Consider the following 12528-nt stretch of genomic DNA (forward strand, 5'->3'; position numbering starts at 1 on the left):
TAGCAGGACAGGTGTCCTGTCCCGCCCTACCCCGGCCCACTAAGCCGGCACCCCGGCTCCGACCCCCGGCTGTGCCCGGCGCCGCCGCCTCGCCCGGCGGGGCCGCCCGGAGCGCCCGCACCTCCGCCCGCTTCCACCTGGCCGGGCCCGCCCCGCCCAGACTCGGGACTGGGAAGTGCGGCGACTCCCGGAACCAGCCATTGGCGCCAGCGCGGGGAGCTGGGGGTGCAGAGCTGCGGGCGCGGGGGGCCACGCAGCCGGCCCCCACCCCCTGCCTGGCCTGGTCTGGTCTGGTCTGCGCTGCCGCGCGGGGGCGCCCCCTCACAGGCCCGGCGCCCGCCAGCCCCGCTCCGCCAGGTGCAGCGCAGCGCAGGGGTGGGCGGGGGTGGGGCTCGACGCGCACGTTCACGGGGCGGGAAGGGGGCGGGTCAGGGGCGGGACCACAGCCGGCTGGGCCGGGGTTCTATGCGCATCTCCGGGGAGGGGCGGGGCTGGGGCGGGGCCGGGTCGGGGCCCGGTCGGTGCACTCCAGACGGCGGGCCGCCCCCTCCTCCCACCTTCCTACTACCGGCCCAGGATTAGCGCCCTGGGAGCGCGCGCCCCGCTGCCTCGCCGCCACACTTTCCTGGGAGCGGCGGCCACGGCGGCACCATGAAGAAGTCTTACTCAGGTGGGCTTCGCGCCCGGGGTGGGGAGGGGTCGGTGTCCCGGGACCAGCGCTGCTCACCTGAGTGCCTGCGGCCGGGAGTGGCGAGGCGCCCCCGGAGCTGAGCGAGTCCCCGCGGCGGGCACACTGCAGGTCGAGTTCCTCCCAGGACAGGGCCGCTGTCGGGCCGCTTTCGACCTGAGCCGACCGTCCCCTGCGCTGTCTCCAGCCCTTGCTCGAGCGTCGGAGGGGCTGCCCTGGGGGACGCTCCCTCTTCCTCGCCCCTTGCTCCCTCGCAGGAATCGCTGACTTTCCAGGTCGGCCGGGTGCTTTGGGTCCCTGTGCGTCTGTGTGGGTGAATGGGGTCGGGGCTAGGTGGAGGGGTGTCCTTGGGTTCAGCCTCTAGGGCTGGTGGTCCAGGCCGCAGCATCCTTTCTTCGGATTCTCTTCGGTTTCTCCTCTACTTAGTGGGGCACGGGACGGCCTCCAGATGGGACCGTCCAGCAGCGCCCAAACTTGGCGACTCGGGTTCATGTTTTGCGCTCAGGACGCCGCCCGCGGCTGACATCCTCACTCCACCCTAGCAGGGCCCGCCTTAAGCAGGCGGAGGGGGCCTGACTTGGGCCTCACCGTGAGCCGGTTCAGGAGCTTTCATTTCATAAGAGGCTCCCGCTCTGGCACTCTGAAGTTCCACTTCACAGATGGGCACACCGAGGCCACAAGGGCAGGTTAAGAGAAATCCAGATCTTCATTCTTTGTCTTTTCCTTCCTTTTTTTTTTTTCCTTTGTGGTTTTCTCCAAAGGATCCAGGCAGGCAGGATCCTTTGTCCTCCTCAGTCCTCAAATTATAAATAGCGTCTCCTCTTCTAAATCTAGAAACCGTTTGTTTAATGTCCCTCCTTTAATTCATTCGGATAGAAAGGTACCTGCCAAGGATCCGTGAATTAATTTTTATTGATAGGAGAACAGAATCATGGGCCTTAGTTGGAGGTGAAGGAGTCATCGGGGCCATCCCCCTGCCTTTGGGCCATTGTCGGTTTCCTCTGGCTTTCCATATTTAGGAACCAAAATGAGTGATAAAGTACCTTGTCTCAAAGAGGATTACTCAGAACTTCCCCGAAAATACCCTTCTGGGTCAGTAGCTTAGAATTTCAACTTTCACCCGGTTGTTGCGAACAAGATGGCCCTCTACGCACCCGGAGCACAGCTCTGTCAGGAGCGTGGGTGGGTTGGTGTGCTGGTGAGCGGGAGCGGGCTTCCAGGTGGCACATGCTTGGTTTTGGCACCGGGGCTTCCTCCCCAACATGCTCCAAATACTTGAGATTGTTGTGGGGATCGCGCGGTGCATGGCCCTTTCCAGGGGATCTCTAGCCCGCCCAGGGAGGGCCCTTTGCCCTTGGTTTCTTACACTTTACCTCCCACTAGTGGGTCCAGACAGTGGGGGTGACCGGGGTCCTCCCAGGTCGTGGGTCCTGGGTTTTTTCTGCGGAGACCCTCCTGCACAGATGCCGGAAGGGCCCTGAGGCAGGCTTGGAGTCTCTGCACCTGCGGCTTATTGGGAGGTGGGGAGACCATCACTTGTCCTTTTCTCCTCTCCTTCACACACACCTACCCCACCCCTCACTGGGTTTCTTTTTTTTTTTTTTTTTTTTTTTTTTTAAAAAAAAAGGACAGAACCTTTTGCAGTAGGTGGAAGTAGAGTTTGTGGGGTGAGCAGGAACCAACTCTTGTAAAGCAGCCTCGGTGCCTCCTTGTGTTTACCTAAAGGGGCAGGCCCCTCTGAGGATGGGGGAAGGGAGGGCTCAGACCATTTCTGGTTTGCTCCCTGCTTGGCAGTGGCCCAAGGTGTGCTGGGTCACTGTGTTGCAGTTGTATGGAGTGGGACTGGAGGGGGCTGATGGTGGGGGTGGCCTCTTGCCCTCATTCTGAGTTTCCTGGAGCTCTCTTGGCACCAGCCCTTTTCCAGGTACGGGCACTTGCAGGAGTCAGGCTGACCCCTCAACAGCCATCGACACCATGAAATTAAGGAAAGCAGCAAAAGATGTTAAAAATCCCCCTAGGCTCTGACAATCCAAGGACAACAGGAAGGTTTTTATTTTTTCATCTAGACTGAGCGGGATTATTGCTTCTAGACCTGTATATGGGCTTCAGAATAAATGGAATGACCATAATGTTGTTCCCGGTAGGCCTGGTTTGAACATTCGTGAGCCTCTGAAAAGGAGAAAGATTTTAGAAGGATGTGTTGGGGCAATCTCAAGTACCGTGGGTCTATAGACAGTCATCGAAGACACTTTATGTGCTGGGCACACATGGCCAAGTCTGAGTGGGTACAGAAATGGTAATGAGATATAGTCCTTGCTTGCAGAGAACTTACATTCTCACCGGGAGTCAGGATGAGGGCGAGACACCAGCTCATTAACACCCTTCCCTCCTGAGCAGTTCAGCCTCCAAATACTACAGGAATGCCCCGGAGGTTTTAGGGGGAGGTGAGATTGAGCTGGGCCTTGAGGAAGGAGAAGTCTTGAGTAGTGGAGAATAAAAAGGGACTTGGCCAGGTGCGCTTGAAGTCCCAGCTACTCAGGAGGCTGAGACACGAGGATCGCTTGAGCCCAGGAGGCTACTCAGGAGGCTGAGACAGGAGGATCACTTGAAGCCAGGAGTTCAAGGCTGCAGCCCTGTGACAGCGCCTGGAAATAGACACTGCACTCCAGCCTGGGTGGCGTCATGAGACCCCATCTGTAAGAAGGTCTTTTCCAATGCGGAAGGCAGCAAGGGCCCACACAGGGCAGCTGCAGGATCCAGGGGGACACTGGGGACAGGTTCTCTCTGGCAGCTCCATTGCTGCTCCAGGCTTTCCCAATTGCCTCACCCGGCCTTCCAATGGGGTGGAGGTAGTGGTAGTCTACAGGCAGTGTGGTCCAGTGGTTACACTTGGGGGCTCAGAGCCGCCAGCCCCTTGGGATTAAATCTCACCAGGCTGCGCCTCTCCCTGTGGCACAAGGTTCTCACCTCATGCATCTCATTTGCCTCATTTGTTTTTTTGTGTGTGTGGTGTTTTTTTATTTTATTTATTTATTTATTTTTGAGACGGAGTCTCACTCTGTCTCCCAGGCTGGAGTGCAATGGCATGATCTCGGCTTACTGCAACCTCTGCCTCCCAGGTTCAAGTGATTCTCCTGCCTCAGCCTCCTGAGTGGCTGGGATTGTAGGAACGTGCCACCGCGCCCAGCTAATTTTTATATTTTTACTAGAGACGGGGTTTCACCATGTTGGTCAGGCTGATCTCGAACTCCTGACCTCGTGATCTGCCTGCCTTGGCCTCCCAAAGTGCTGTGATTACAGGCATGAGCCACCACGCCCAGCCTGCCTCATTTGTTAAATGGGACAGTGCTATGTTGTTGTAAAGGTTAAACGAGTTCATATTTGAAAAAGCTGAGAAATGCCTGCTCTGTAACCTGTTAGCTGCTGTCATGATCATGATTGTCATTGACAGGAGGATGGAGAAGGCTAGGGTTATGCCATTGCTAGGACGTTCCAGAAGCCTCCATGATCTTCCCTTACTGTGGTCAGAGCATGGTGCAGGGTCTCTCCCCCAGCCCCTCAGCACTGGAGCCAGCTGCACTGTACCCGCCCTGGTTCTCTAGGTTCTGAGTTTTGGGACTCCCTTTGCATACTAGGTCACGTGGAACTTGCCGTTATTCCCAGGCTCCCCTGGAAACTCTCTGTGGGTGGCAGCGGCAGGAGGACTTACCCGAGGCCGATGAGCCACAGAAGCCGGACTGAGGTTGCGTCACACCCCCACTGGCACCTGGGAATTACTCTGGAGATTCTTTTTTTATTTTTTATTTTTTTGAGATGGAGTCTCACTCTGTTGCCCAGGCTGGAGTGCAGTGGCACGATCTCGGTTCACTGCAACCTCTGCCTCCCAGGTTCAAGCAATTCTCATGCCTCAGCCTCCTGAGTAGCTGGGATTACAGGCATGTGCCACCGTGCCCAGCTAATTTTTGTATTTTTTAGTAGAGACGGGGTTTTACCATACTGGCCAGGCTGGTCTCGAACTCCGGACCTCAGGTGATCCACCCGCCTCAGCCTCCCAAAGTGCTGGGATTACAGGCATGAGCCACCGTGCCCAGCCACTCTGGAGTTTCTCTGTGGCTTTCAGGAGATTCCTGAGGGGCACCAGCCATGATTAAAAAGCTCTATGCTGTAGTGACTTCTGAGTCCTGGGCAGGGAGGGAGGCTGCACCCACACAGGAAGCAGCTTCTGCTGTGATTCAGTGTGCTGGCTCGCCATGGTGGACAGGGCTGCACCCTCACCCAGCGCCCCGGGAGCTGACTTACGGGAAGGGCAAGGAATTGCACCCTCAGAGAACACTTCCCCAGTCAGCTAACCCGGTGACAGGCGAGCATGGGAAGGGCACAAGCACAGGGTTTCTTCCTCTTCTCCCCCAACCCCGTCTCCGCGCCTGTTCTCGCTGCCTCTTGCCTCCTCACGTCCAAGCTTGTCTGCTCTGGCGCATTCAGGGGACCTGGACTGGAGAGAAAAAGCCACCTCGTACGGTTAGTCTGTGGCTCTGTCTGACTTGTGTCCCCCGCCGAGGCCCCTCAGTTGTGAGACAGCTGGCTGAGCCTAAGTCCTGGGGCCAGCCCTCTCCCTAGTCTGCTGCAAAGGTAGAAAGGCATGCCCAGGCAGGGGCCACCTGCCCTGCCCGCTCATGCCAGACCGCAGGCACTTGCCCGTCAGATCTCCCCGGCCTGCCCAGAGGGGTTCTGATAGCCGAGGGCAATGCACCTGGCAGCGGAGCATTGCGTTTGCCACAGTCCACCTTCTTCCTGGAACCACCCCCCACAAGTGTGACCAGCTCAAGCCAGGACAGGTACAGGGGGACCCAGGATTGCCACTTAGGGGCAGTGGTCTGGAATCCAGGTCCAGGTGACATGGGAGCCAACCCTCTGCTTGGAGATCCCAGGTGGGTGTTTGCAGAGGACATCGCACTTGAGGACCCATGGAAGGGGACACTTCCCACCCCCTACCCGGTCCTTGGGCTGCCCTCCTCTGACACTCTCCTGCCCATCCCGGGCAGCCCTGACAGCCCCATGTGACTGGGACCTAGAGGTGGCCCCTGTTTCCGCCCCAGTGTTTGTCCACAGGCAGTGTTGCGTGGGCTCTGAAGTTTGCCTAAGATGGACCTGATAAGGGGAGTTCAGTACACATCAGTGCAGGCCCGGCCAGGGGGTGATGATGGCAGTTCCTGGGCAGATCCAGCTGGCTTTAGGGTAGGAGGGGCTCCAGAGAGAGGCTCCAGGCCCCTAGGGGTGTGAACCTTTGGGGTGAGGCGGGAAGTGACGCGCTGGGTTCCTGCGCCTCTGTTTGTTGGAGCTATTACCTTGGAAACATCCCAGCTCTAGGCGGTTGCCAGGGATTTATGGGGATCAGTGGGTGCCAATCCCTGGGTGAAGCCCTCGGGGCTTGTACACAGCACACAGCGCTGTGGCCCCATGGCTCCCTTTGCTGTGTGAAGTGGCTCAGTCTCCGGGAGAGTCCTTAGCCAGGCAGGCCTGACAGCAACTGCCAGGTCATGGTGATCTGGAATCGCTGACCAAAGGGAGTCAGTCCTGGTGGGTGGAGGGACTTGGCGGGCAGCCATCGTGGTGCCAGGCATGGGGATCGTGTGTCACCCAGGCCTGTGGGTGCCGAGCTTCTGTGGGAGCAGTGAAGTGCCCCCGTGGCCGATGGGCTGGTCACCCCTGCCCCTTTCCTGATGTGACAGTTGTGCCTGGGCCCCGGGAAATTTGCCAGGAGGCCTGGCATTGGCCTGCTCTACTGGAGCGGCCCTGCTGAGCTGTGAGCTGCCCGTCTCCCTGAGGTTCCTAGCCCATTTCAACTCTCCATGTGGATTTGGTCATTCATTCCAGAAGCGTCTGCCAGGCGCTGCTGAGTGTCAGGCTCTGTTTGCCTCCTCTCCTGTACCCTGGAGGCTCTGGGCACCAGCTCTGCAGGGTGGCCTGGCCTTGGGTCTCCAGGGTAGAGCATGGCACTCTCTGCTCCCAGCCCAGTTTCTCTCTGCTTTATCTCCCTGACCCCACCCTGGGCACGGGTCCCTTTGCAGCCCCTGTGAAGGGAGACATTGAGCTGTTGCTGGCAGAGGAGGGGCAGCTCCTGGGCACTGCTTACCAATGGCCTCTCGGCAGCTCTGTGACAGCTGAGCTTTGTTCCCAGCCTAATCTGACCTGGTTCTCCAAAGCGTGACTGTTGGCAGCCTGAAAACCTCCAGGACAGGAAACAGGAGTGGCGCAGGGAATGTAAGATGATCCCAACTTCAAGTCACTGGGTGGCCCTTAGACCCAGGCTGCCTGCTGTCTCTGGCAGGAACCCAAGTCGCTGGTCATCCTCAGAGCGGTGTTGGCCCGGGGCCTTCAGTGGCCTTTGTGTCTGGGTAAGAGGAACCCTGGATGGCCACTCTGCCCTGAGTGTGTGGGTCCCCAGAAGTGCTGGGTTAGGGGGCACGGAGGGCCAGAAAGTCCCCTTTGGAGCGCTGGACTCTCTCGCTGACTCCTACCCCACCCCGGCCTGGGGTTTCAGAGAAGGGGTCCAGGCAGGAGTGTCATCTTTTCTCAATGGGGATGTGGCTTCAGTCTCTGTCCAGGTGGGTGCATTGCTCTCTTTCCGGCTCCTCCCAGGCTGCTTAAATGACCTGTGACGAGGCCTGCGCCATGGCCGGGGCCCTCTGCTTTTCCCAGCGCTGCACCTGGGAACCAGGGGTTGGGCCCCGGAAGCCGAGGATGTCCCTGAATGCCATGCCTGGGCACCTGTCCTGGCCAGGCGAGGCGTGTTGGGGCAGCAGCTGAGATGGGAGCAGCAGCATTGCCTGCCAGGTTTGAGATGGGCCCCGGGTGAGTGTGGTTACCAGGAAGGGCTGGGCAGAGCAGGCAGGTGAGCCGCCCCTGGGGCCTTGTGCTGCAGATCAACCTGATCCGAACCCTGGGGCCGGGGCTTCCTTTCACAGCCTTCCCATGAACTATGGCTCCTGTTTCCATCCCGAATCAGATCCCAGCAGAGGAATAATGTCCATGTAACCCAAGCCAGTTGGAAGTGGGTTACATCCAACCCCTGTCATCTTCCAGCTTGTTAAGGACTTGACTAACTCAACCCAGAGGGATTTGGAGGGTTGTCTGCAAAACCCACTAATAACAGGGAACTTTAGCTCTGTAGCCACAGGGTCTACAGAGGTGTCGGGCTGTCGGGTTATTGCTGGGAGGTGAGCCGGTGGCGTAGACACCATGGAGGCACCGGTAGTGGAAGAGCTGCAAGTGCACACAGAGGCCGGCACCGAGGGCGGGGAGGAGGAGGTGGTGGATTTCTCGCCAGTGTTGGCATCATGTTGCCTCCAGCATCAGAGACCCAAGGTGTGGCTGACCTTGGCTGGGGCGATGAGTCATTGGATAGCAGAGCCTTCCTGGTAGCTGGGGGTTAACGCTTTAACTGCCAGGCCTTTGTATTATGCCGCTTCTTTTTTTTGTTTGGTTTGGTTTGGTTTGGTTTTTGAGACGGAGTCTCACTGTCACCCAGGCTGGAGTGTGGTGGCTCAATCTTGGCTCACTGCAACCTCTGCCTCCTGGGTTCAAGCAATTCTCCTGCCTCAGCCTCCTGAATAGCTGGGATTACAGGCACGCGCCACCATGCCCGGCTAATTTTGTATTTTTAGTACAGACGGGGTGTCCCCATGTTGGTCAGGCTGGTCTCGAACTCCTGACCTCAGGTGATCCGCCCGCCTTGGCCTCCCAAAGTGCTAGGATTACAGGCGTGAGCCGCCGCACCCGGCCTATGCTTTTTATTATTATTATTTAATTTTTTAAGGAAAGCAATCTAAACTGTACACTGTATCTTTTCTTTCTCTCTTGCTTTTTGTTGTCAGTTTTCTGTATTACTTATTGCCAAACAACATGAACAGGAAATTGAAAGGAAAACTTCAACAATCATTGGCTGTAGCATTTCTTCCGTGTTCCATTCAGTGCTTGTCTCCTCAGGAACATGACATAGGGTTTGATTTAATTATGAAAGGCGTATATTTTCAGAGTTTTATACTCCCCATAGAATGAATGTTGAATTCTGTTCTTTTCACTTGAAATTAGATCTCAGGCATGGATTTCATGATTATCACTATAATGGCTCTTCAGAGTGGACATTGCATCTTGTAGGGAACCACCCTCTCCCCAGCTGCTGGTGTGGACGCTCCTCCTTGATGGTGTGGGTCTGAGTAAAGCCCCTGAAGGGTGGTGTCCTGAGTAAAGATGTTACAGTAGCCATGCTTATAGCTTTGGGCCCGGGGCTAGGTGGAGACTGGCTTCAACCCTAGAGCTTGCTGTCTTAAAATAAATTCTTTTTTTTTTTTTTTTTGAGATGGAGTCTCGCTCTGTTGCCCAGGCTGGAGTGCAGTGGCGCGATCTCCACTCACTGCAAGCTCCGCCTCCCGGGTTCACACCATTCTCCTGACTCAGCATCCCGCATAGCTGGGACTACAGGCACCCGCCCCCACGCCCGGCTAATTTTTTGTATTTTTTTAGTAGAGGCGGGGTTTCACCATGTTAGCCAGGATGGTCTCAATCTTCTGACCTCGTGATCCGCTCGCCTCAGCCTCCCAAAGTGCTGGGATAAAATAAATTCTTAGGGCCGGGAGCGGTGGCTCACACCTGTAATCCCAGCACTTTGAGAGGCCGAGGCGGGCAGATCACAAGGTCAGAAGATCGAGACCATGGTGAAACCCCGTCTCTACTAAAAATACAAAAAATTAGCTGGGTGCAGTGGCGGGCGCCTGTAGTCCCAGCTACTCGGGAGGCTGAGGCAGGAGAATGGAATGAACCCGGCAGGCGGAGCTTGCAGTGAGCCGAGATTGCGCCAGTGCACTCCAGCCTGGGCGACAGAGCGAGACCCTGTCTCAAAAATAAATAAATAAATAAATAAATAAATTCTTATACCCACTTGCATTATTTATTATTATTATTATTAAACAGGGTCTTGCTGTGTTGCCCAGGTTGGAGTGCAGTGGCATGATCATGACCTCCCAGTCTCGACCTCCCAGTTTCAATTGGTCCTCCCTTCTCAGCCTCCCGAGTAGCTGGGACTACAGGTGTGCGCTGCATGCCTGGCTAATTTTTTTTTTTTTTTTTTTTTGAGACAGAGTCTTACTCTGTTGCCCAGGCTGGAGTGCCGTGGTGCAATCTCGGCTCACTGCAAGCCCCGGCTCCTGGATTAAAGCAATTCTCCTGCCTCAGCCTCCTGAATAGCTGCGATTACAGGCATGTGCCGCCACACCTGGCTAATTTTTGTATTTTTGGTAGGGACGGGGTTTCACCATGTTGGTCAGGCTGGTCTCAAACTCCTGACCTCGTGATCCACCTGCCTTGGCCTCCCAAAGTGCTGGGATTACAGGTGGGAGCCACCGCACCTGGCATGCCTGGCTAATTTTTAAAAAATTTTTGTAGCAGCCGGGCGCGGTGGCTCATGCCTGTAATCCTAGCACTTTGGGAGGCCAAGGAGGTCGGGAGTTCGAGACCAGCCTGACCAACATGGAGAAACCCTGTCTCTACTAAAACTACAAAATTAGCTGGGCATGGTGGCACATGCCTGTAATCCCAGCTACTCAGGAGGCTGAGGCAGGAGAATTGCTTGAATCTAGGAGGCGGGGGTTGCAGTGAGCTGAGATCGTGCCACGGCACTCCAGCCTGGGCAACGAGAGTGAAACTCCGTCTCAAAAAATTTTTGTTTTTGTTTTTGTAGCGACAGGGTCTTGTTTTGTTGTTGCCTAGGCTGGTACTGAATTTCCAGCCTCAAGTGATCCTCCTGCCTCAGCCTCCCAAAGCGCTGGGAGTACAGGTGTGAGTCACTGTGCCTGGCCTCCACTTGCTTTGGCTGCCTTTCTCTGTCTTAGGTAACCATACATTTCTCCAGGTAATTAAGAAAAGATTGCGCATGATGAGTCCCTTTTATGGTATTTCTGGGATTGCCCCCAAAACCAGACAAGTGTTCTTACCTTGATATTTTATTAAGACTTTAATGAACAGAATGCCGTTTGCCCTCAGTCTGCTGGTGCCCCTGCGAAGGCCCAGGGCTTCCTTGTTTGAAAAGTCATCCCCTTGTCGAGGTCTTTGATTCCTTTTCACCACGGCAGTCATGCCGAGGGTCCACAGAGCCACCCCTTCCCCATCTCTTCCTCGGCCCCTCAAGATGCATCTGTACCCCCGGAGATGTCTCTTTGTTTTCTTGGGCCACCTCTCCTGGCCGTCACTCACCCTGCTGGCTCATTACTTGTGCAGCAGTTTCTTCTGGAACCCTCAGGCTCCTGCCACCTACCCTCTGCAGTCCCCGTTTTGTTCCTCTTGCCTCAGTCTTCCTCCCCATCACCCCTCTACCTGTTGGTCTCCATCTCTCTCTATGGCACATCCCTGTGTTATACTCTGATGGCTGGATAAAGGTTGAGTGAAACGCATCTACCCCTTTGGTGACTGGGGTGCCCATTAATCAGAAGGGATCCAAGGCTGGCATAGCCTTTTCCCGCATCCTGGGGTATCGTCCTGTGGCTCTTCCTTGTTGGAGTCTGCAGTTTTTTTTTTTTTTTTTTAAATTTTTTGAGATGGAGTCTCGCTCTGTCGCCCAGGCTGGAGTGCAGTGGTGCGATCCCAGCTCACTGCAACCTCCGCCTCCCGGGTTCAACCAATTCTCCTGCTTCAGCCTCCCAAGTAGCTGGGACTACAGGCGCCCGCCACTACGCCTGGCCAATTTTGGTATTTTTAGTAGAGACGGGGGTTTCCCTACATTGGCCGGGCTGGTCTCGAACTCTTGACCTCAGGTGATAGGCTTGCGTCGGCCTCCCAAAGTGCTGAGATTACGGGCATGAGCCACCAGGCCCGGCCGTTGAGATTACCTTCATAAGCCACCAGGCCTGGCTGTAGTTGGCAGTTTTTGACCACTGGTCTCGCTCCACGTGATCTGTGATCTTCCCCTTGGCCCCCTGGCCCTGCCCTGTTCCTCTGCTCACCTTTCTCATGCATGCGGTTTGTTCATAGGGTATGTAATGGGGTCTAACCAGGAAATGGAAACCGCTTGAGCATTTATTTATTTATTTATTTATTTATTTATTTTTCCCAAGACAAGGTCTCACTCTGTCACGCAAGCTGAAGTGCAGTGGTGTGATCACGGCAGCCTTGAACTCCTGAGCTCAAGTGATCCTCCCTTCTCAGCCTCCCAAGTAGCTCGGAGTATAGGTGCACACTCTATGCCTGCCTAATTTTTTCTTTTATTTTTGTAGAGACAGGGTCTTGCTTTGTTGCCCAGGCTGGTCCTGAACTCCCAACCTCAAGCAATCCTCCTGCCTCAGCCTCCCAAAGTACTGGAGCTACAGGCATGTGCCATCACGCCTTGCTAATTTTTGTATTTTTTTTGTGTGTGTAAAGACAAGGTCTTACTATGTTGCCCAGGTTGGTCTTGTACTCCTGGGTTTATGTGATCCTCCTGCCTGGGCCTCCCAAAGTGCTGGGATTACAGGCGGGAGCCACAGTGCCTGGTCCACTTGAGCATTTAGAACAGAAGGACTTAAAGGCGGGGCACTAGTTACACAGATGATGGGAGAGGTGAAGGCCAGACAGGGAACAGAGAGGCAATCAGCAGGAAATCAAAGTGGCGTGGGCTTATACAGCCCTCTAAAGGTATGGATGCAATGATTCATTTAGAATGAGAAAATAAATAACAGCAAATTATAAATTATAAGCAGCTGTTAAATATCACAGACATCACTACATGCAGAAGAGTACCAGTCAACTGTCAGTCATATCTCCAAAGTTCTATTTCTCCCACATTTTTGGCATTACTTCTTCAATATGATGAC

At 55.4% G+C, this 12528-nt stretch overlaps 1 protein-coding gene across 1 annotated transcript in view; it reads left to right on the plus strand.

Annotated features, from left to right (window-relative positions):
* Window positions 1-492: 492 nt before the first annotated feature.
* SEPTIN9 (septin 9) overlaps window positions 493-12528 on the plus strand; it is a 220269-nt gene continuing 208233 nt past the window's right edge. The window contains exon 1 of the mRNA XM_003818283.5: window positions 493-670. Within this exon, the coding sequence (XP_003818331.1) occupies window positions 652-670 (19 nt within the window). The 5' untranslated portion in view covers window positions 493-651. The remainder of the gene's footprint in view (window positions 671-12528) is intronic.

The sequence above is a fragment of the Pan paniscus genome, chromosome 19, assembly GCF_029289425.2.
Source record: "Pan paniscus chromosome 19, NHGRI_mPanPan1-v2.0_pri, whole genome shotgun sequence".
Lineage (NCBI taxonomy): Eukaryota > Metazoa > Chordata > Mammalia > Primates > Hominidae > Pan > Pan paniscus.